The sequence below is a fragment of the Plecotus auritus genome (assembly GCF_963455305.1).
Source record: "Plecotus auritus genome assembly, chromosome: 9".
NCBI lineage: Eukaryota > Metazoa > Chordata > Mammalia > Chiroptera > Vespertilionidae > Plecotus > Plecotus auritus.
The window spans coordinates 124,185,222-124,206,210 of record NC_137783.1 but is presented as its reverse complement, the minus strand read 5'-3'; the positions used below and the strand labels follow the sequence as shown (position 1 = coordinate 124,206,210).

The following is a 20,989-nucleotide window of genomic DNA, read 5'->3' as shown; positions in this document are numbered from 1 at the left end:
GTGAATCCAGGCCTGGAGCTCAGAGTAAAGCCCTCCCCCAGGCCCCACACACCTATTGCTTCTGAGGTCACTTAGTGATCAATGGAAATTGGGAGTTAGCCCATGATTGGGAAGTGCTGGTGAGGGCTGGAGGGAGGGAGTTCCAGTCCTACAGTGCATATGAGTAGCTGCTGCAAGTTCAGAGTGTCAGAGTGACTGGAGCATGAGGCAAGTGGGAGCTGGGAGAGGAGGCCTTGGTGGCCAATTTAAGGTAGCCAACTGCATTCTTAGGGCAACAGGGGAGTGAGGTGGTCAGATGTGTGTGGAAAGCTCGGAGCATATGAAGTGGCCTCTCGGTCACACCCATGGCACTTCATGAAGGAGGGCAGGAGGGCAGGAGGCCAGGTCCCGAGGGTCCTGGGATTTGGGACTAGCAACTCTAGTGTTCCTATCATTTCCCGAGCTCTGGAGTCCGACCACATGTGGCTTCATCATTCATTGGCTGTGTGGCTCTGGGCCAGTTACACTGTGCCTTGTTCTCTTGCCTCTACCATGGGCATGTTGAATTACTATGGGCTCTCATTGGACAACTTTCTCAGATGCCTCACACTTAGCAGATGCTCAGTGTATGTTGATCTCCTTTTCCCATTAGCTAGCTTGTCCCTGAAAACCCACATTCCAAGTGGCTTTGTGTTGAGTCCACCTGAGTCCACCAGAGGCACTTCCTCCAGGGGGAGCCCAGGTAGAGGGCATGTGACCTGCCCTGCAGCAGCCGAGGCTGCTTGGCTTCTCCGCCCTGATGCTTATGAATGGCTGTTCCATACACAGGGTAGATCTGCCAGTCCTCTGGCTGCAGGGGCCCCGGGGCAGAGGCCTTACTGTACTCACCACTCCACCGACCCCCATCCCTTGGTTCCCAGGCCGCACAGGGCACCAGGTAGTTGAAGCAAATGCTTAGAGGGGATGAGAAACTTAGATAAAAACTGGGCCCCACCTTCAGGCTCCCCCCTCACCCCCCACACACACACCTCATGTGATTGTGGGCTCAGGTTCAGGCTGGGAGACGTCAAGGGAACTGAAATCAAGGGGAGACTGACACCCACTTGTTTGTGGCCCTGAGCAGATCACTCCCCACTGTGGGCCTCCATTCAGAGGTTGACTACCATGACTGCTAGGAACTTTTCCACCTGAGCGTTCCTGAGTTCCCTAATTGCTGGGAAAAGAATTGAAACCCTATCCCCCACTCTATCCTCAACCAAAACCAAGTGAACAACCCAAGCAAATCAAGATCCCTAAGAGAGGGCTCCGCTCTCTTCCAAGACACCTCCAGGCTGAGGGAGGGGTATGCATAGGATGCTCCACCAGACTGGGCCAGCAGGGTAAGGCACCCAGACTGAGGCAATAAAAACCCAGATCCGTGCTTCATCTCGAAAGTCAGCGTTTTATTATGGAGGGCCCGGGCCCAGGGAGGGAGGTGTTGAGCTAAAGCAGCATTGCTCTCTTTCCAGGAAATGTTGCGAGCTGCAGCCAGAGCTCGAGACGTTGCATTTTTTTTCCAACTCAAGCATGTGTTTTTCAAAAATATCATTCTTCCCCACCCCCACCCCCCGCCACTAATTTTAGAATCAGACCAAAGCCAAGTTACTGTCCTCTGTGTCTTTTGGGAAAATACTATATTTATTCGAGATGCAGACGTGTGTCTCTGCAAACCTCCCATTGCTTCAGGAAAACAAATCTGCTTTAGACTATACAGAAACCATGATACAAAATTTATTTCATGCTAGAATCGCTTTGCATAACATTGGGCATGCAGTTTTACTCTGAAGTACTAAAGTGCATACAATGCCAGGTTGTGCCTTAGTAAAGGAGGAGGGCCGCCCCTCCCGTGGTCCTGATCTTTCGGTGCTCTAAAGAGACACGTGGGAAATCCATACGATGTTGGTTATTTACTATGAATGATTTGTTATGAAAGTTGGTCACGCTGGATCTACACACCGGAAGAGATGATAGAATTGACCTAGACTAGCCGCTGTCAGGGGTCTCGGGCGACGTCCGCGGGGTCACAAGCATGCCAGACAGGAAAGAAGGCGGCAGTGCGAGTTTCCACACTTCTATTTGGAGCAAAGTTCTCAGTTTCCACGTGAGAGAGGATTATGAAGGTGAGGTCAATATGACCGATGGATGACTGACCGACTGCCCTTTCGGGAACCCTTTCTCTCGATCTCATGTACAAAAAAGGGAAGCAATGCGTTCCCGTCCTCCCCGCCCCCCTCCCCAGAAATGCACAGGTTTCTACCGAATGCCCTTACAGTCTGGCTCCAACGAGTGTAAAAGTAAAGAGCTTTGAAAGAAAATAGAGGACTTCTGTGTTTTTCTCTTCTTCGTTGTTGTTTAGGGTCATCACACAGTTGCAGGGGGTGGGTGGGTTTGGCTTGCTGGGTTTTCTATTTTACTTCATGCAAGTCATGCTAAGGAACCCCTCCACCCCCCCTCCCCCAATAAAATAAAATTTTAAAAAAATGAAAAGAAGGAAAAGAAATTCTCTACGGTCAGTTACCATTTGGCCGTAGAAAAAGCTACGTCCGTCCTAGTACAATGCCTGGGCCACTCGGACTCGTCCGGCAAACCTGCATGGCGTGAATTTACTCTGTCCGAGGGTGAGGAGGGGCTGCAGGTCCACCCAGATGCTTAATAGCCACCAGTGTCCTGGGCCAAGCCGCCTGGTCAAGTCACTCTCACAGCCTCTGTCGGCATATACTTAGCAATGACAGGGCTTTCTTTGCAAAGATCTGTATGTAAAGAATACAATTAACACTTGAGCGTCTCTTCTTGGCTCTCCCATCCCGCTTGGTACTTAGTTTTTAAGGAGGAGGAGGAAAGACAGAACAGCCGCATGCAGAGGCAGGCAGGTTCTTCTCCAGCTGGCTTGGTTTTCCCATGCAGTGAGCCAGCCCAGCACGCCTCTTCCTCTCCCTCCTGGGGACCGGGGAGAGTCCCTAACTCCTCTCTTACTCTGCACATGGCTTATGGCCTGGAATCATCCTGAGAAATCAAGTCCTTGGCCGCTGTCCTGACTCCACGAGAGCAGGGCTGGGTGGGTGTGGGTAGGGGCACTCCACCCTTGGTGCCTCCCAAAGACTCTGGCACCCAGGCCTCTGTGGGATTGGGGTGGGTACAGGGAGAGAGGGCTCCCTCTGCCCCACACTCCCTGGGCTGCTGGAAGCACAGTAAAGGGACTCTCCTTTCTGCTCTCCTAGGCCACACAGATTGGTCCAGCACTCAGGGTGGAGGAGGCAGGCAGCCCATGAGACCTTACCAGGCAGAGCACAGCCCCTGGGACGGTACCTGCTTCCCCTCACTCCCCGGCCTGCCCCTGCTCCTGCATTCTAGAGCCTCCCCAGGGGGAAAAAGCCAGCTGCATTGGGCCTATCCATGGAAGGTACCAAGGATGGCCCCCCGCCCCCAGGCCGGCAGCCCTCCGCCATGCAGCACCATGCGGGGAGCGCTGTGCCGCGCTGGGGTCCAGCGGACCTCCAGGCAGGGCAAGGAAGCAGGGACCAGCCTGGATCAGGTGGGCACACTAAGCACCAGTGACCAAGAGGACTTCCCATCTCCGCGTGGGTTGCCTCCCCTCGTCTGGGGTTGCCCTTTATTTCGATTTCTGCCTTTTCTCCCTGTGTATTGTGGAACCACTTCAAATACTGGAGCACTTGCGAATGGCCACAGGCTACAGCAACTGTTGCTCTAAAAAGCCAACTATCGCTGTGGCCCAGCCTTCTCACCCTGGTCAGCATGCATCCCACGTGAGTGAGCGTGAGGTGCTCCCAGACAGGCATGAGCTGCCAGCCAGTCCGCTGTGCTGAGGATGGCTTTCTCCGCCTTCTGGGCCCTGGGCCGCTGCCTGGAGCCTGGAGCTAGGGTGCTCTGGGCTCCCGCCCGAACCTCTCTCCAGCCCAGGCTCAATCGAGCTCTTCCCCAGGTGTCAGCCTAAGATAAGGGTCCGGTAGAAGGAGTCCTTGAGCAGAGGCCTCCGCGGGGCTCAGCCTTCACCAACCACAAGGGGGCGCTGACCACACCCGGGGCCTGGCTAATCGGGGTTGGGGATGGAAGGGGCTGCACAGAGTCCCATGGTAACAACCTTCTCTTGGCAAATTCTCTGTCACTAGCAGTATTCTGACTGCAAGGACACTGGCTTCAACCCCAAGCCTGAGAAGGAACCCCAAGGCCTGAAGCCACCTTTTTCTTCTGGTTCCCCTCCCAACGGTCTGTGGATTCTCTTTAAAGGATGCCTCTTCCAAAACATGGACCTTGGGTGGCTAAGGCCACAGGGTCCTGGCCAGGCCGGGCCCATCCCGTTGCCCTCCTCAACCACTAGATGGGAAGATCACTCTGCCTTTTGGGTCTGACCTGCCTGCCAGAGCAGCCTGGAACAGTTGAGGCTCCTCACAGCACCCCTGGGTACCCCTCTGCTTTTAGGGTCATGGCCCGTAGTCAGCCAGCCTGTCCCCGAGCCCTTCCTATCCCTTACGTTCTGATCTTTAATACCAAACCACAGCTGCCTTGACCTCACGTTCTCGCTGCCAGCCTACATCCCACTTAGGAGAGAGGAAGTCAGATCCTGAGGGGCTGACCCTGGGGGCTCCTTCTGCTCCCTGCCCCCCATCAGTGTGCCTGCCTGCCCCTCAGCGCCCCTCGCCCGCCACCCCGCCCACCCATCTGCAGGAGCGGGAGGTGAGGCGGCCCAGTTGATGCAGTGCCCCAGCCTCCTCTACATACCCTTTCTCATTCCTCCACCAGGTGGGCACGGGTACTCCCCAGTTGATAAGAGGAAGCAGGGTCCGTATCTCTCGCGGGTGCCCGAGCGCGTAAAGGGCAGGCCCTCATCGGGAGTGAGGGCCTGGTCTATGTGGGGGCAGTCTTCGTTCGCCAGCGCGGCCTTCGCCACCTCCCCATTCAGTTTGGAATCTTCAAACATATAAGCAGAAGCTATTGAGACACTGAAAACTGTTTAGTGGGGGGGACAGGCCGGAGGTGGGGCATTGGCAAAGGGCAGCCCATCCCTGAGAACCAAAAAGTGAGGGGCCGTGGAGGGAGGCACGAGACTGGGATTCCGGCTCATTCAGGCAGCCTACGGGCTGCCCACAGTGCTGCGGAGGAGGGGCTCCTGGGTTTGCTCAAAGTTTCCAAAAAGATGAGTTGGCGGGCCCAGCAAGCGCGGTGCTGGGGGCTGGGCCCAGGGCCCAAGGCTGGGCCGATGAGACAGATGGTGTGGATGCGGACATGGAGAGAGGGCCAGACACAGAGCTCAGGGAGAAGACAGACAGACATGCTGAAACACTGCAGTCCAGAGAGGCAGCCTTTTCTGACCCCTCTGCTGCTGACCAGAGCTTAGCGGCCTCCCATCCTTATCCAGCTCAAGCTTCCCTAGCCCCATCCAGATCCCATCCATCACCTCTACCTCAGTCCCCATTTGGATCCCATCTGCTCACTCACTTCACGCTGCCCACCACGCACATCCTATCTGATCACATACCCTGCCCGCCCCCCGTATGTGTCTAATCTGGTCACTCTGTATGCCCTGCCCCCCATGCAGACTAGGCATAGCCACACAGCCTCCTTTGTCCCAATCTGACCAGTCAATCCGCTCCACCCTCCACAAAGACTTATGCTGGTCATTCAGTCCACTTGGAGGCCCACACAGACCAAGCCAGTGGCGTCCACTGCGCTCCACACCAAGCAGGCCCGGTCAGCTCGCACAGGCACGACAGGGATGTTTGCATGAGGCAGTGACAGCGGCCATGAATCGGGAGGGGCTCCCATTCCTCTGTCTCCTCTCAGCAGCATCCCCCGAAAAGCAGAGCAAATGGATGTGTAAAGACAACAGCAGCTCATGGACTCAGGTGGGAAGACGAGAAGGAACGGCCTCTGTGGTAGCCTGAGAAGGAACCTGGGAGGAAGTCTGGGGGGCACATTTAGGGGGGAGGGCAAAGCGTGGCCAGAGTAGGGAGCTCACCCTCTCCCAAGTCCAGGAACATCACCATGGACACCTCTGGAGCTGGCGGAGGTAGCGCTGTCTGGCCTCTGCCCCGCCCACCACTCCTGGGGACTGAGCCTGCCCCACGGTCTCTGCTCTCAAAGCAGAATCTTCCTGGCCAGTCCCCACAGTGGGCACCCTGGCTTTCTCAAAGACTTCCTCTAGGGTGAGAGCCTCCAGGGAAGACAGACCCCACCGTGAGTGGACCACAGGAGGGGAGGCACTTGGAAAGACTAAAGGGGGGAAAAGCTGGAGACAGTCTCCTCCCGATTTGACCCTGTTCACATCATGTCATTACACGCAGAGGTGATCCTCTTCCGCGGGCACACGCTCAGTATGCCTGCGGGCAGGATCACGGCCGTGTGCACATCATGTCACTACAAAGAGGCAGTCAGTCAAAAGTGAAATGGACCAATCAGGTTTATTCGTAAAGCAAATCCAAAAAAAATCCCATCATAATTTTGGAACTTAAAAAAGTCTGCATACAAGATGGAAAGCAGTTCATGTACAGTGCGTTTCTCCACAGATCCCAGGGGCTTCACTTCCCGCTTTACGCTGAGCCAGAAGGGCCAGTTACCAAGGTAACTCTGACACCACGTGACTGGGGCTGGGCCTCTCTGGGGTTGGGGGGCTGCCTAGCACTTGGGGCGTGTCTGCGGGCACACACCTGTGCGTACAGACAAGCCCCGTCCTGCCTCCCACTCTGGCTGGCCCCTGGCTTGCCTCCCAAGGGTCTCTAGGCTGAGGGAGAAGGGTGGTGGGGATGGGGGGCGGGGTGGGTGGGAATATAAGGGAGGAGGATGTGGAGGAGGGTGTGAAAGTCAGGGCCCATAGTACCCTGCACAAATTTTCCTCAAGGGGAAACAACAAGTCCTCCCAGGCAGTGTCTCCATCTGGGCCATCATCTGTCAGTGGAGGTGTCCACAGCCAACGTTCTTGCCCAGGGGAGGGTCAAAGGTGGAGGGTGGAGCCCGAGACTCCTCTGGCTCTGAGTGCTGCGTCCCCACCCAATGGCTCTGCCCCCCAGCGCCAGGCCCCTGGGACATCCAGCTCCCACAGCCTTTAGGGTCCAAAGTTGGGGCTGGTTTTCCCTGCAGGGAAGGGAGCAGGGGCAACTGGCAGGGATCCCCGGGTGGGTGAGCTGTGCACCCTTCCTTCCCGGAAGGGACCCCAGGACACATCTGGGTCTGCTTCTTCTCTCAACCATGACTTTGAGGAGGGGCTGTAATTGGGTGAGAGTGTTTAGGTCTCATTCTGTGAAGGAGCCAGCCTCCCTGGGCTGTTGGTTTATCTGCAGTTTGGGGTGCTGTCAGAAACTGGGAGCATTCTCCCTCCCCAACTCCAGAGGGGTGGCTAGAAGAGAGAGAAACAAAGGAGGGGCCAACTTTCCAAACTTGGGGAACCCATGAAGAAGGCCAGAGGGTCAGCTCTTCCAAGATTCCCCACCCTGCTGCCCTTATCCCCCCTTGCATGAGATGGCCACCAGGAGCCTCGGTTCCCACCTGCTCCCCAGAAGATGGGGAGACCTGCCTCCCCTGCCCAGGGCCCCTCAGCACCACTAGACCCGCGGCTTGCGATGATGAAATGGCAGCATGGGCAGCGGCTCGCAGAGATGGTTTCCAGGCTTTGAAATGGGCTGAGATAGATGAGCGTCCGCAAGAGGGTCATTTTTTTTTAAACTTTGGAGCAAGGAGAACCCGGTGTCAGGGCCCTCCACCAGCAGGGCTGGCTTTTCGCCCAGGTCTCCAGGCACCACCGATGTACTTACTGTTCAGACCAGCAGCGGGCGCCGGGGGCGCACACAGGGCTGGGGCAGGGTGGGGGGGTTGCTGGGCATTTCCTTGGGTTTAGCTCCAAGGGGTCTGCCCAGTAGGGGGCTCAGGGAAAAAGTCCCAGGCTATCGGGGGACAGTCTGAGAGACAGGAGCAGAGTACAGTCACGAGAACCGGCACAAGTCATGCAACAAAACGAGGAGAGAAAAAGAGAGAAACATGATTAGTGGAGAGAGAGAAAAAGAGAGAATATGAAAAACACAGAAAAGAACACCAGGCCTGGCCCTCAGAGTTGCGTCATTTTTCTGAACCTTCCCTCTTAGCCCACTTGGGGGCCACACGAACCCCACATGGACTCCAGCGGCCCACCCTGGCCCTGTATCTGAGCGAAACTTGATCAGCTCATGCAGAGGGGCCCTGCCCACCCTGCCTGGTCACCTCTGCCCCAGTGGTCACTCTCCCTGCCCCGGGCTAGCACCACTCCCGGCCCTCTCTGCAGACAAGCAGGGAAAGGGAGGGCCGGGAGAGGGGCACTGTGGACTCGCTGCTCAGGGGACAACCTCCCACTGCCACCCCACAGATGACCCAGAGACTGCAGTGGGTCCCACAGGGCCCGGGCAGGGTCTTCGCTGGGGCCTCACTGCAGCTCTGTGTGCCTGTGGGCAGGAAAGGGGGTCTGGCCAGCCCCCCTGCTCACCTATGGCGGGACCCGGTAGTCTGGACACCACAGGAGCAGAGATGGACAAGACATACGTGAATGGACGTGAGCAAGTGATCTGGGCCCCCTGGCTGCAGAGGGGGGGTGGGGAAGCCCCTTTCTGGGAGAGGAGCAACTTCTCCTGGGCTATGAGCCCCAGGCAGCCTCTGATGATGTGGGGTGACCTCCTGGCAGCCCCCATAAGGTCCTACAGCCCCCCAGGATAAGTCCCCCCAACACTGAGGCCATGCCAGCCATGGTACAGAGGAAAAGACCAAATCATCCTTCACAGACAAGGGACCTGAGGCTTGGGGAGAGAGCAGAGGTAGAGGGGAGGGGAAGGGGCTGCTGGCAGGACTGGGAGGCCTTGCTGGAGTCCCAGGGATCCTGCCCTGGTAGGGGAGGTGCCTTCAGAGACCAGCATGCTGAATTCGGCCCCAATCCAGCTTCTAAAAGAGGAATTGGAGAACCCCGGGTTTCCCTGAGGCCGCTCCACTGCCCACCCCCTCCCCCCCCGGGGGGTAGAGTGAGGCTGGAAAGGCCTTGGGTGCTGCATCTCACCCCCCTCAATCCTTGCAGGGCTGGGTCTCCACCCACATTTGCCTTCCTTTCCTCTGGCCTCCCCCACTCACTCATGAATGAACCCCAGCCCCTCGCCCATCCAGGTACATAGCTGAAAGCAGAAAAGGAGGTGAATGGGAAGGGACTCAGGGAGGCAGAGATGGGGACACACACCTAAGGACCACACCCTTCTCAGTGACAGTTAATCCAGGTCTCACATACCAGCTTTTGGAGGAAGGGGTGTTCTGGGAAGCTCAGAGGGGGTCTCAGAATCAGGGCGGATGGGTCTGGACATTAAAACAGCACCGGCAGGGGAAGGGAGTACTTGGGAAGGGAGAGGAGATCCAAAGTGGGGATGGAGGGGGAAAGGCAGGAGGAGGATCCTGGCAGCTGGGCTCCAGTGACAGGCTTGGGAGGGCCCAGAATACCTTCTCAGTCACAGAGACTGCTCCTGCCAGAGCTCTGGGTTCTTGAGGCCCGGGGCCAGGGCAGGAGGCTGCAGGAACAGGACTGCCATGGCTGTGGGCCTGGGGGATCCAACAGAGGTGCATGGGCTTCCCAGGTCTGGTGCAGCATGGGAAGAGGGCTTGTGTCCCTGGACTGGCTGGTGTACATGTCAGAGCACACAGTCTGGTCTCTCTGTGTGTGCATGCATGTGTGTGTGTGTGTGCGTGCGTGCATGTGTGTGTGTGCGTGAGCTTAGCACATGAAGAATACTGGCATTGTCAGGAATGTGGACAATTGGTGCCTGACTGGAGTGAACTGGGGATTCTTGACAGGGTGGCCTGGGCGCCCATGCTTGTGGCACCGATCCGGAAAGATCCAGTGTGGGGGAGGATTGACAGAAGGGCCAAGTAGCACCATGGTGATGCCACTCAGGCTCAGCTCTTCCTGAGGGGCCTGGAGTAGAGCTGGGGGCTAGGCCAACCTGGACCCTCTCCTAGAGCCCCAGGAGCTTTCCTTGCCATGGTGGTGGCTCCTGAGGTCAAACAGCTAGTTAACCCAGAGCGGGGAGGTGGGGCAGGAGCCATGCCTTGGCAGGGAAGCCCAGCTCCCCTCTGGCTCTCTATTCCAGCTCCTGAGACCCCTGCCACCCTCTGGCCCAGCCCAGGCCACTAACCAAGTTCCTTTCAGGTGCCTATAGGAATCCCAGGAAGGGGAAAGGTATGGGGACAGGAGAAGGGGCTGAGCAGAGACGTGGGCCTCGGGGGTACTGCTGTGGGCAGCATAGCTGTGGAATGAAGCCAGATCGTGAGCAGGATGGGACGGTTGGGCAGAGAGAGCATCAGCAGGGAGAAAGAATCAATCATATGCTGGGGGAGACCAATCTGGGGGAAACTTGCTCATCTAGGGCTGAGCTAGCCTGCAGCCCCCTGCCAGACTTTGGACCCAGGATGTCCTTCATAAACTAAATGCTACCTATCACTCATTCAGCCCCCTCCCCCCACGGTGCTTCACTCAGTGCTGTATTCTTCTCTGGGTCATCCATTCCCTTGAAATCCCTGTGTCCACAGAATAAGTCGATGGTATTCCATGGGTAGAGGTAGACTATGGGCTTTATATCTTCGGACCAGAGCCCCGTGATCAACTTTATGTGCTTTGTGCAGGTTCTCATAAAACTGAGATAGTCCCATAACGAACCACTAGCCATGGAATATTAGAATATATCCCACGGTGACTAGTATTGTGTCAGCCCCCCTCCCCCTCCCCCCTCCCCGACCCCCACCGAATTCATGGGAAAGTGGTTGTACACTGGTTGGGGTGTCATGTATTGCTGCTGCAGTCCCTACCATCGGAAGTGGGGAGAACCATTGGTGGGAGGTGGTTGCTGGTCTGTAGCGCTTTCGCCTAAGCTGCCCGGGGTGGTGGCCCCTCTAATCCTTTGCTCACCAGCCACTTCCATCAGAAGACCATCGGAAACTCCCACTCAACCATCAACCCAAACAGACAACGTGAAAGCTAGAGTCACTCCAACAGTTTCTAAAGATAAATGCTAAACTCTAGAGTGATGGTAGAAGATGAGTTGGTTCGGCATGCTATGGGGAAGTAAGCTCGTTACGGAGGGCTGGAGGCGTCTCCTAGGACACACCTGGAGCTAGGCAGCCGGAATCAGAGCACGAATTCTACTCGGCTATGGAGACAGGCTCTGTTGGGGGTGAGAATCCTTGCTACTGCCTTTGCAGGGACCCTCCTGCCAGATCCCATGCACCACTTGTGCCGTCTGCACAGCCTGAAGGGAGCCGTGTAAAGACCAAATCAGAAGCTGTCTGCCATTTCCAAATCACGCCCACCCCCGCCCTGCCTGGACACCAGGTCAGTGGCCTGAGTCGGAGACTCACGCTGGACTCCTGCCCACCGAGCAGCAGCTCCCGGGCTCCTGCTAAGAGAGTCCTCAGCAGCCTCGAGGGCCATGTCGTCTCTTCAGAACCTCATGAGACCAGCACGTCAACCTCCTTACCCAGGGCCACCAGTGAGGTTCCTCTAGCTGGCTCTCGCCTCGTGAACTTGGCTGCCCAGCATCTCCCTGGGCCCCCAGGCACCACACCTCAAGATTGAGTGTGGGGGTCCGGGATTGCCCATGGAACTAAGGAAGCAGTCTGACTGAATCTGGAATCATCGCTACAGGGGGCAGAGGTGAAAGGTCAGATCGACATGCCTCTAAGAGGTTTCCTACCTGCTCTGTTAATTTCTAAAATTTCTTCCTGGGCCAGCGGGCATGTGTCACTCTGAGTACTGTGGTGTGGAGAGTTTACGACAGATTTACAATAATTGGGAGATCCCAGCTGCGGTGGCCGTGGAATATGCTTCTTTTTTTTCTTTGGTAGTTTCTGCTTAGCCATGGCTAAGGAGTAGTACATCCCGAAATTGTTCACGATGACCGGCACGGGCATGGCGATGGTCAGCACGCCCGCCAGTGCACACAGTGCTCCCACCAACATCCCAGACCACGTCTGCGGGTACATGTCTCCGTAGCCCAGTGTTGTCATGGTGACCACGGCCCACCAGAAGCCAATGGGGATGTTCTTAAAGTGGGTGTGCTCACTGGCACTGGGGTCATTGGGCTGGGCCCCTATCCTCTCAGCGTAGTAGATCATGGTGGCGAAGATCAGGACACCCAGGGCCAGGAAGATGATCAGCAGTAGGAATTCGTTGGTGCTGGCGCGGAGCGTGTGGCCCAGGACCCGCAGGCCCACAAAATGCCGGGTCAGCTTGAAGATACGCAGGATCCGCACGAAGCGGACGACGCGCAGGAAGCCCAGGACGTCCTTGGCGGCCTTAGAGGACAGGCCGCTGAGGCCCACCTCCAGGTAGAAGGGGAGGATGGCCACAAAGTCAATGATATTGAGCGAGTTCTTGATGAATTCTACCTTGTTGGGGCAGAAGACGACACGCATGAGAAACTCGAAGGTGAACCAGACCACACAGACGCCCTCGATGTAGGTGAGGAAGGCCTCCGTCTCTGCTTCCCGGTAGTAGCGCACTTGCGTGCCATTCCGAACGTTCTCGATCTCCGTCTTGTTCACAATGGGGTTGAAGCGCTCGTGGGTCTCCAGGCAGAAGGTGGTGATGGAGACCAGGATGAAGAAGAGGGAGGCCAAGGCCACATACTGTGGGGGAGAAACACAGTGTCAGAGGGCAGGTCCTCCCACCCAGAGCAGAGAAACGTGGGGTGCCTTTGTGTTGGGTCCAGTCAGATGGTAGATGACTTTTTTTAACTGCTCCCTCTATCCTCCTAGGAACTCACATACCCAGGGAAGGTGTCAGCACAGTGACCCTGCCAACACAGGGCCAAGCTGACAGGCCACTTTTCCTTCTGCAGGGCACGGGGTAAGGACACTCAGGGAGTTAGAAGATTGCTTTGTTTTCACAAACATGTTTCCATTCCTCTTGGATGTGCAGCTAGACTACATTTCCCAGTCTCCCTTGGGTTAGATGGGGTCAACTTCCTACTCAGTCTTCCATGCTCTTTCTTCCCTCTTCTCCCCCCCCCCCCGCCCCCTACTTCCAGCAGTGCCACCGGGAGGAAGGAGCCTGGGTCCCTGAGAAGAAAGACCACTAAATACTCTCATTGAACTATTACTTGAGTGGGAAATACTAGTATACTATTTCGTTAAGCCACTGTGGTTTGGGGTGGGGAGATTGGTTAAAGCCTTTAGCCACCCTGACTAATAAAAATGACCTAGCTTGCTGGGCTGAAGTTGGCAAAGAAATGAGAGGGGGCAGCTATGGTAGTATCTGGCCACATCTCCCATCTTTCGTCTGTACTTCACTCACGGAATCTCTTTCAGGTTCTATCCTATCTAGATCTAAAGATATCTAGATCCAAGGAAAATGTTTATTTGCCTCAGGGCCTTAGATGACTTTTTTTTTAACTGCTCCCTCTATCCTCCTAGGAACTCACATACCCGACCTGGAAGTGAGTTCCCCATCCTTGGAGGGATTCAAATAGAGGCTAAATGGTCATTTGTCAGAGATACTGTGCCAGTTCTGGCATCAGGAGGTGAAATGGACAAGGTATCCTCAAAGGCACCATAACCATAGGGTCTGCTTTTTTCCTGCTGCCTGCCAGACCCAGGGTAGGGGTGTGGGTGGGAAAGAGGAAGAAACTGTTGGGATGCTGGGACTTTTCAAACATATGTGAGTACCTGCTTCTTTCAGACCCCATCAGTGAGAAGGAAATGGCCAGAATATCCCAGTATTTCCAGAACCACCTGCTCTGGCCCTGTGCCCCCTGGAGAAAGGTTCAGGAAACCCTTTGGTTTGGTTTGGTGGCCCCATATGATGACCCCTTGAGCTTCTCAAGCCTGCAACAGCCATGGGAATCCAAGGAAAGAGAATCAAGTAGCTGTCTGAGCTTCAAACCCTCCTGCTCAAGACTGAATTCCAGGCAAGGTCTCTTCTTACAGACTCCAGGTGGGTCCCCCAGAACTCTAACAGACCATGGCCTCCTTAGGCATTGCCCTGGGCAGGTGGAACTCTGGCAGTCAGCTCTCCTCCAGGGGTCTAGCAGGTCAGTCTTGCCCGCATGTTCCTGCTGCTCCCCTTCCCTCTGGACCCTCCTTCTCTCCGCTTGGCCAAGACAGACCATGGCCGGAGGCAGCCCTGGGCTACAGGCTGGAATAGGTGGCACCTTTGGTCTACAGAGGTGCCCTCATAGATAACTTCAAGGAGTGCCATGGTCTCACCCTGTATCTTTAGCAGGAGGCAGCCATGCTGCTTCTAGTAATTACTTTAGTTTGCATTGATGCCCATCTCCACCTGTTTTTTTTGGGGGGGTGGGGGTGGGGGTGCGCACTGGAAGTCCCAGAACAGCCCTGTCTGGGTTGACCATGGCCCTGAGACCTGGCATCCAACTGAAAGGGATCTAGAAGCCCAGAACTATGTGGACCTTCCAAGCCACATTTTGGATGGGGAAGGGGAGGATTAAGGGGAAGGGACAAAATCAGCATTTCAGAATGTCAGCATAGAGAAGCCTTTAGATTATCTGATCTAAGACACTACCTGCTACAGATGGGGAAGCCTGTGGCCCAGAAACAGGAAGATATCTGCCCCAGGCAATCATTATGGGATGCCGATAGTCCTGTAGGCTTAGAGCATTGAGCAATTTTCAAAAACTTGATTTAGACTACTAGAGACTGTGATCCCTATGCACCCTTCTTCCATTCACCCATCCTTCCTTCCTTTTATCTACCCATTATCCATCTTTCCTTCCTTCTTTTCCCCCTCCCTTCCATCCACTATCCTTCCTTCCTTCCATCTATCCTCTCTCCCTCCCTTTCATCCACACATCATCCATCCTTGTTCCTCCTCCCCTCTCCCTCCCTCCTTCTATTTCTTCCTCCCTTTCCTCCCTTTCTCTCTTCCATCCAACAGGCATGCATCCATTCTTTCTTCCTTTCCTTCCTCATCAAGAGCCAAGTTATGCCCAGCACAGAGGGGAATCCTCAGGGAGGAACCCTCACGGAGGATTCCAGCCCAGGCCTCAGGGAGCTCCTTGCCCAGCGGAGGGTAAAGGACACTCACAGAGACAATGCTGTGTACTGGAAAGGTGAGCCCCCTCAGCCCTATGAAGTGGTGAGGCTTGAACATGGTGGAGCAGGATAGGGACTTAAACCAGGTCTTCCAACTCCAGAAACAGCTCTGCAAGGGTCCAGACCAGGAGTCCTCAAACTACGGCCCGTGGGCCACATGCGGCCCGCCGAGGACATTTATCCGGCCCGCCGGGTGCCACTGCCTGTCCTGCTTAGCAGCTGACTCGTCCCGGGCCCGCAGTGCACATAGGAATTTGTTCATAGTTTTTCTTTTAAACTATAGTCCGGCCCTCCAACGGTCTGAGGGACAGTGAACTGACCCCCTGTTTAAAAAGTTTGAGGACCCCTGGTCCAGACAGTGCCGACCTGGGTCACCACAGAGGTGGACCAGGGAAGCAAAGTGGAAGCACCTGAAAGAGGTACACTTCCAACCCAGGTTTATCAGCACTTTCCATCACCAGAGTTGCCAACGCTCTTGGAGCTAAAACATCCCTGTCTGCTGGGTATTTGGTCCCAGGTTCTCTTTGGAGGGCCCCATTTTGGAGCTTGGCATTCACAGCCCACACTACCCATGGGCAGGTCATGCCCAAGTCATACCCTCTTCCCTGGCCTTTGTGAGGGAGGGATGCCAAGAGGTAGGGCCCATTGCACCCGTGGGCTCCCGATCCTGGGCAATGGCAGAAGGCAGGAGGCACCTCTCCTTGCTGCCCCACCAGCCATGGCATCACCCTCCTAATCTGACCCACATCCATCCTCCTCTGTCCCCTCTGCTTATATGTGACTCTCTCTCAACAGGGCTACTGCCATCAACGCTAACAGGTTTTAGGTATCAGTCTTGGCCACCAGTCCTGCCTCCAAAAAGAGGGAGGGACTGGCTGGGATCCCAGCTCTGCATGCCGCCTGCCCATGCTGCCCACAGAGAAAAGCCCTAATTCCTCAGCCGGGCATGAGGTTCTGTTCCCTGGTCTCCCTGACTTCCTTCCATGCACCCAACGTTCTTGCCCGATGCAACTCTGCCATTTCTGACCCCACACCTCTGTGTCTCCCCATCTCCACATCATCACACCTGTTGTTCCTTCCACCAGAGTGTTCCTGCCCATTTTTCTCTGGAAAAACCCATCATCCTTCAGCACCCCAGTAAGTAGCCCTTCTCCTATGGCACCTTCTCCAGGTGGGGCTCTTCATTGCAGCTGAGACCCTTAAGAGGCAGCAAATGAAGGGACTCCCCAAGAAGCCTCTAAATTCACCCCTGGGAGACAGCCAGCCTATCTCTAACTCCGCTCATCAGTGCTCAGGGAGGCTCATGGGAACAGCCCAGACCGGGCACTGATGTCCCAGGAGCCTTCTCACTCCCAGGTGCCCCACAGGCCCCTAGAGCTTTCAACCCATTGGCTGCTCTCACATGACAGGTCTTGATGGGGAAACTGAGGCCCAGAAAGAAGTCAAGTCTTACAAAAAAATCCGGATAGAAAAAAATCCCTGGTTCTCAGCCATCAGTGGAGATGCTGTCTAGATTCCTTCCTCTCTGGGCTCCAGAGCCAAAGGAGTGGGGATGGGGTAGACAGCAGCAGCCAGGCCTCGAGCCAGACACTAGGCCTTCTTCCCAGGGAAGCTGGCAGAGGTGGAAGCCAGGCCTCCCGCCCTGCCTAGGCTCCCTGAGGCCTTCCTTCTGGCCTTAGCTGCCAGCACCTGCTCCTTTGTCACAGGCAGAGCCCCAGCAACACCCGGGTCCAAGTGGGCTCTTAGGACGGCTGTGGAGGAAGGTGCCCTGGTTGCTCAGACCACCACATTCTCTGAAGCCTAGAGACTAGCAGAGCAGCCTCGGTGCACAGCCAGAGCAAGAGCTCACATCCAGCTGAGTCCCCAGCTCCCTTCTGCCCAGCCTCAGGGAAGCGGAGCACAGGAAGGAGAGAGGAGGACGCTGCCCAAGCTAAGGGCCTATTCTGTACCTTAATCCTCACATACCTGGTCAGACAGGTGGCCGTGCTCCATTGTGCCAAAAAGCAAACCCAGGTACAGAGAGGTTCAAGAACCAAGTGTTGAAAGCTAGGGATGAAGCAGAGGCTTGGACCAGAATCGATCTAGCTCCAGAGTCTAAGCTCTTTCCACCACTAGAGTGACCACAACTCTTGGGGCTAGAAACACAGCCCTGTGCACTGGGGAGTTGACCCTGAACATGTGTGAATGGTTCATCTTGAAGGCTGGCACCCACAGCCCAGACTATTTGAGGGCAGGCTATGCCCATCTCCAGTGACGAGAGAGCTGGGATGCATGAACCCACAGGTTGGAGCCCAACCATGCCTGAATGGCTCATGGGCCGCTTTGCCCAGGACTTGGTAGTGCCTGGGGCTAGAGCAGCCCCAGGGGCTGGCGTGCAGCCACACCTTGCTCGGGGAATCAATGCTGACAGCAGCCTTGGATGGTCTAGCCTGCATCCCCACCTGGCCCACTTCCTTGAAGACTCAGAAGGCACGTGGAAGATGACTTCAACTTGTTCAAGAAGCTCAGCCAGAGGGAAGCGGGGAGAGTTTAAGGGGAGGGGAGGGGAGGATCTGGGATCAGTAGACCCCTAGCAGGGAGGGAACATCTGCCTAGCAGACCCAGGGCAGCAAGTCTGGGCTGTCACTCCCTGTAGGGGCTGCAGGCAAGGGCAGGGCTGCACCCCATGTGAGCTGACTGCCTCCCAATCCCAGTCACCCAGAGGACATGGGACAGTCACTCACAGACCACAGGCACACAACTACCCAGAGTACACACCTCGCCCATTACCTAAGCACATACCCTGTGCATGTGGCCACACAAACTACAGCACAGTGTCCCGCCCACACACACACACACAGAGAACACAGGGCCCATGGAGCATACTGAAACATATCGCCACACACCAAACATGCATACCCTGCAAGCCCCACACAGCACTCACGCGTGTACACTCAGAGCACACAGAGGATGCAGAAGTGGTCACCACACAGCGCACCCACTACAGATACAATTGACCCCGGCATTGCCACTCAGCTGGCCCCTCCTCTGCCCACTGCAACCCCAGGGGTATGACTGACTCAGTGTCTGTCTCTCCAGCCCGCCTCGCCTCTGCCTCCCTCCCTGATCTGATGGTGCCAGCTCCTGGATTGCCCATCCCTAGGGCCTGCCCATCATCAACAGGCTTCCTGATTTCCCGTCACCCACCAGACCTTGTCTCCTTTCTCCAGCCCACCCCTGCAGCATCTGTGCCCCCACGGCCAGGATCCAGGGCAGCTGTGAGGCCAGTCCCTCCTGGGCTGCTAGCTGGTGAGGGGGCACACAGGCAGCTTTGCCCAGCAGCCCAGGGGTAACTGTCATCCAGCCCGGTCACCTCAGCGACCACCCTGTGAAATTTCAAGACAGTATCGGCAAGATCTCCTGATAATGCCGGTAGTTTCTGGCTCCCCCCGCCCCCCACCCCCAGAACCAAATCACAAACCATGGGAGACCCACCAATTGTGTTCTAGAAAGTGTAGCCATGGCAACGAAGCAAGGCATCCCATTTCTATAGTAACCAGGGTGGTGAGGCTGTTGGCTGTAAAGTCAAACAAACCTACTAACGATCTGTTGACTTAAGAAGATGTTTTATAAATCACCAAGTTATTTTTATCATAGCCCCACCCTTGAAACCATAAATCAGAAAGGCAATTTACTATCTATTAAAATGACCAATATGTGCTATGACTTTCATTTATAAATTATTTATGCCACAGTCATCTTTAAAAAATTGTACTAGCTTTTCAGAACTGTGCAGGGGTTCGCTGTGGGGATCCGTGTTCTTGCAGTTTATTCCAGAAACAAGGCGATGGGGGGACAACGTCCTGGTCTGGCCGCGCTCTCGCCCTGTGACTTTGGCGAGTTGATTCCCCTCTCTGGGCCTCAGTGTCATCACTGGCAAAGTGAGAACTGGATTCGGTCCCTGCTGAGGATTCTGAAACTCGGCGAGGTTTCAGGCAGTGGGGCTAGTCGGGGAGCCCTGGCTGGGCTCCAGGCCCCGGGCCCCCAGAGGCTCCAGGTCAGATTTTCCGTCTAATTAAACCTGCCCTGCGGGGGTGTGCAGCATTTGAGTCAATCTGCGTGGAGTCAGTGATGCAGAGCAGGCGGGATGGCCAATTGGCCTAAATAAATTGTCAGTTGAGTTGAGTTTGGAAACTGAATTAGACTCATCTGTGCTTCCTTGCACTGGGCGTGCCCACAGCGTGTGGGGCTGGTTGAGGGTTGGGAGGAAGGGAAAAAAGGGAAGGGGGCACTTTGGGGTCGGGTCCCTTTGCGGGTCTATCAATAAACGCCCACACCATCAACTCCCAGCAGCCTGGCTGGGTCCTGAGCACGCCATCCGTGTGTCCAGGTCCTGTCCCCTATTCCTTCTCACCAGTCCTCCCTTCTTGGCACCCAGCGCAGGGAGCAGTGGGTGACAGGAGCTCCCGTGGTGCTATGTGGAGGGTGGGAGCTGGAGGGTGTGAGTGTGTGCGGGGAATATGGCTGTGTGGGCGCCTGTTTGGGAAAGTCTGTGTGCTGGGAGAGTGCTGGCGGAAAGGGGAGGCAGTGTGTAAATGTGGAGTAGGTGTGTACCTGGTGAAGGCATGTCACCCGCTTATGTGACCTGACTCGAGGCATGTGCAAGGAGCCCAGACTCCCCAAGAGGTAAGAACCCACTTCACTGCATCCATGAATTCATTCTCATGACGTGACTAGACCCAGGTCATGCCCAGAAAGGGCTGCAGAGGTTCCCACGTTGCTTCATTCTAAGGTGCACTTCCCATTTCCCCAACATGCTGTTATTTGACTCATGGCATGTCTTAAATCGGTGGTACCTTGGACTTGTGAACACATGGTCATTAGAAACCCAGAACATCGAGATAGAGAGACAGAGGAGAGATGGAGAGAGAGAGAGAGGAGGCCCTCAGAGGTTTCTGGTCCAAAAGCTGCCCCTTGTGGCAGACATGGAGAAAGGGAGGCACAGAGAGGGAAGGGACCCGGCTAAGGTCACAGAGCTCTCAGGTGGAGCGGGGAGGAGAGCCAGGTTCTCCGGAAGCATCAGTGCTGGGCTCTAGCATGGGGCTTCCTTCCATTATGGCCACTGAGCCTTTGCTTAAAACACCCTCCCCTCTCTCCAGGTCCCGTCTGCCTTCTAGACCCCAGGTCTGAAGCAGCTCAAGTCCCTCTTGTCAAAGGAGGCAACAGCTGGAGCAGAAATAGTGGGACCCTGAGTTCAGACCAACCTGAGTTTGGGGGCCTGGCTCGGCTGGTGACCTTGGACAAGTCACTGGCCCTTTCTGAGCCTTCATTCCTTGATAGGGAGGAGGTGGGCTAGGATTCCCTGCCTCCCAGTAGCTGTGATGATGAAATGAAATAATACATAGAAAATAGGAAGGAGCTATTCAAACACATTGTTTCAGTCCCCACGCAAACCTCCCACTCTGACCTCCAGTGGGCCTCCCACCTGGTCCTTTCCCATCAAAACGGAGAGCTTGGGATCAGAGTGCCTCACATGCAGGAAAGCCTAGAATCTTAGTCACGAATGGGAACCACTGAGCTGGGAGCACCTGGGACGGGGGCAGATGTGCCCCACATCACAAATAGCACGACTGTCCTTCAGAGAGCCTCCGCCCGCCCCTGCTCAGCCCAAGTGGCTTGTGTGAGCCTAAGTCCAGTGGGCTCCTGCCTGGGCCTGGCTGAGCAGCACGGTGACCAGTCTGCCCCAGGAAGCCAGCCCTTGTCCTGGGGGACAAGGGGAGGGGTGTTTCCTGAAGGACAGCCTCTGAAAGACCCCGTGGGATAAGGTCAGAGAAGTCTCTGGATTCAGCAACAAGGAGAACTCGGTGAGGGCTAAGCCCAAGCCCCCAGGAAGGTGGAAGAGAAGGCAGGGAGTGAGAGGCCCTCCCTGGGGCAG

General features: G+C 55.8%; 1 protein-coding gene across 1 annotated transcript in view; it reads right to left on the bottom strand.

Annotated features, from left to right (window-relative positions):
- Nucleotides 1-1,733: 1,733 nt before the first annotated feature.
- The window catches only part of KCNC1 (potassium voltage-gated channel subfamily C member 1), a 42,279-nt gene continuing 23,023 nt past the window's right edge, over nucleotides 1,734-20,989 (bottom strand). Inside the window, exons 2-4 of the mRNA XM_080640392.1 lie at nucleotides 11,718-12,651; nucleotides 4,756-4,944; nucleotides 1,734-2,768 (exon numbers count right to left, since the gene is read on the bottom strand). Of these exons, the coding sequence (XP_080496518.1) occupies nucleotides 2,704-2,768; nucleotides 4,756-4,944; nucleotides 11,718-12,651 (1,188 nt within the window). The 3' untranslated portion in view covers nucleotides 1,734-2,703. The remainder of the gene's footprint in view (nucleotides 2,769-4,755; nucleotides 4,945-11,717; nucleotides 12,652-20,989) is intronic.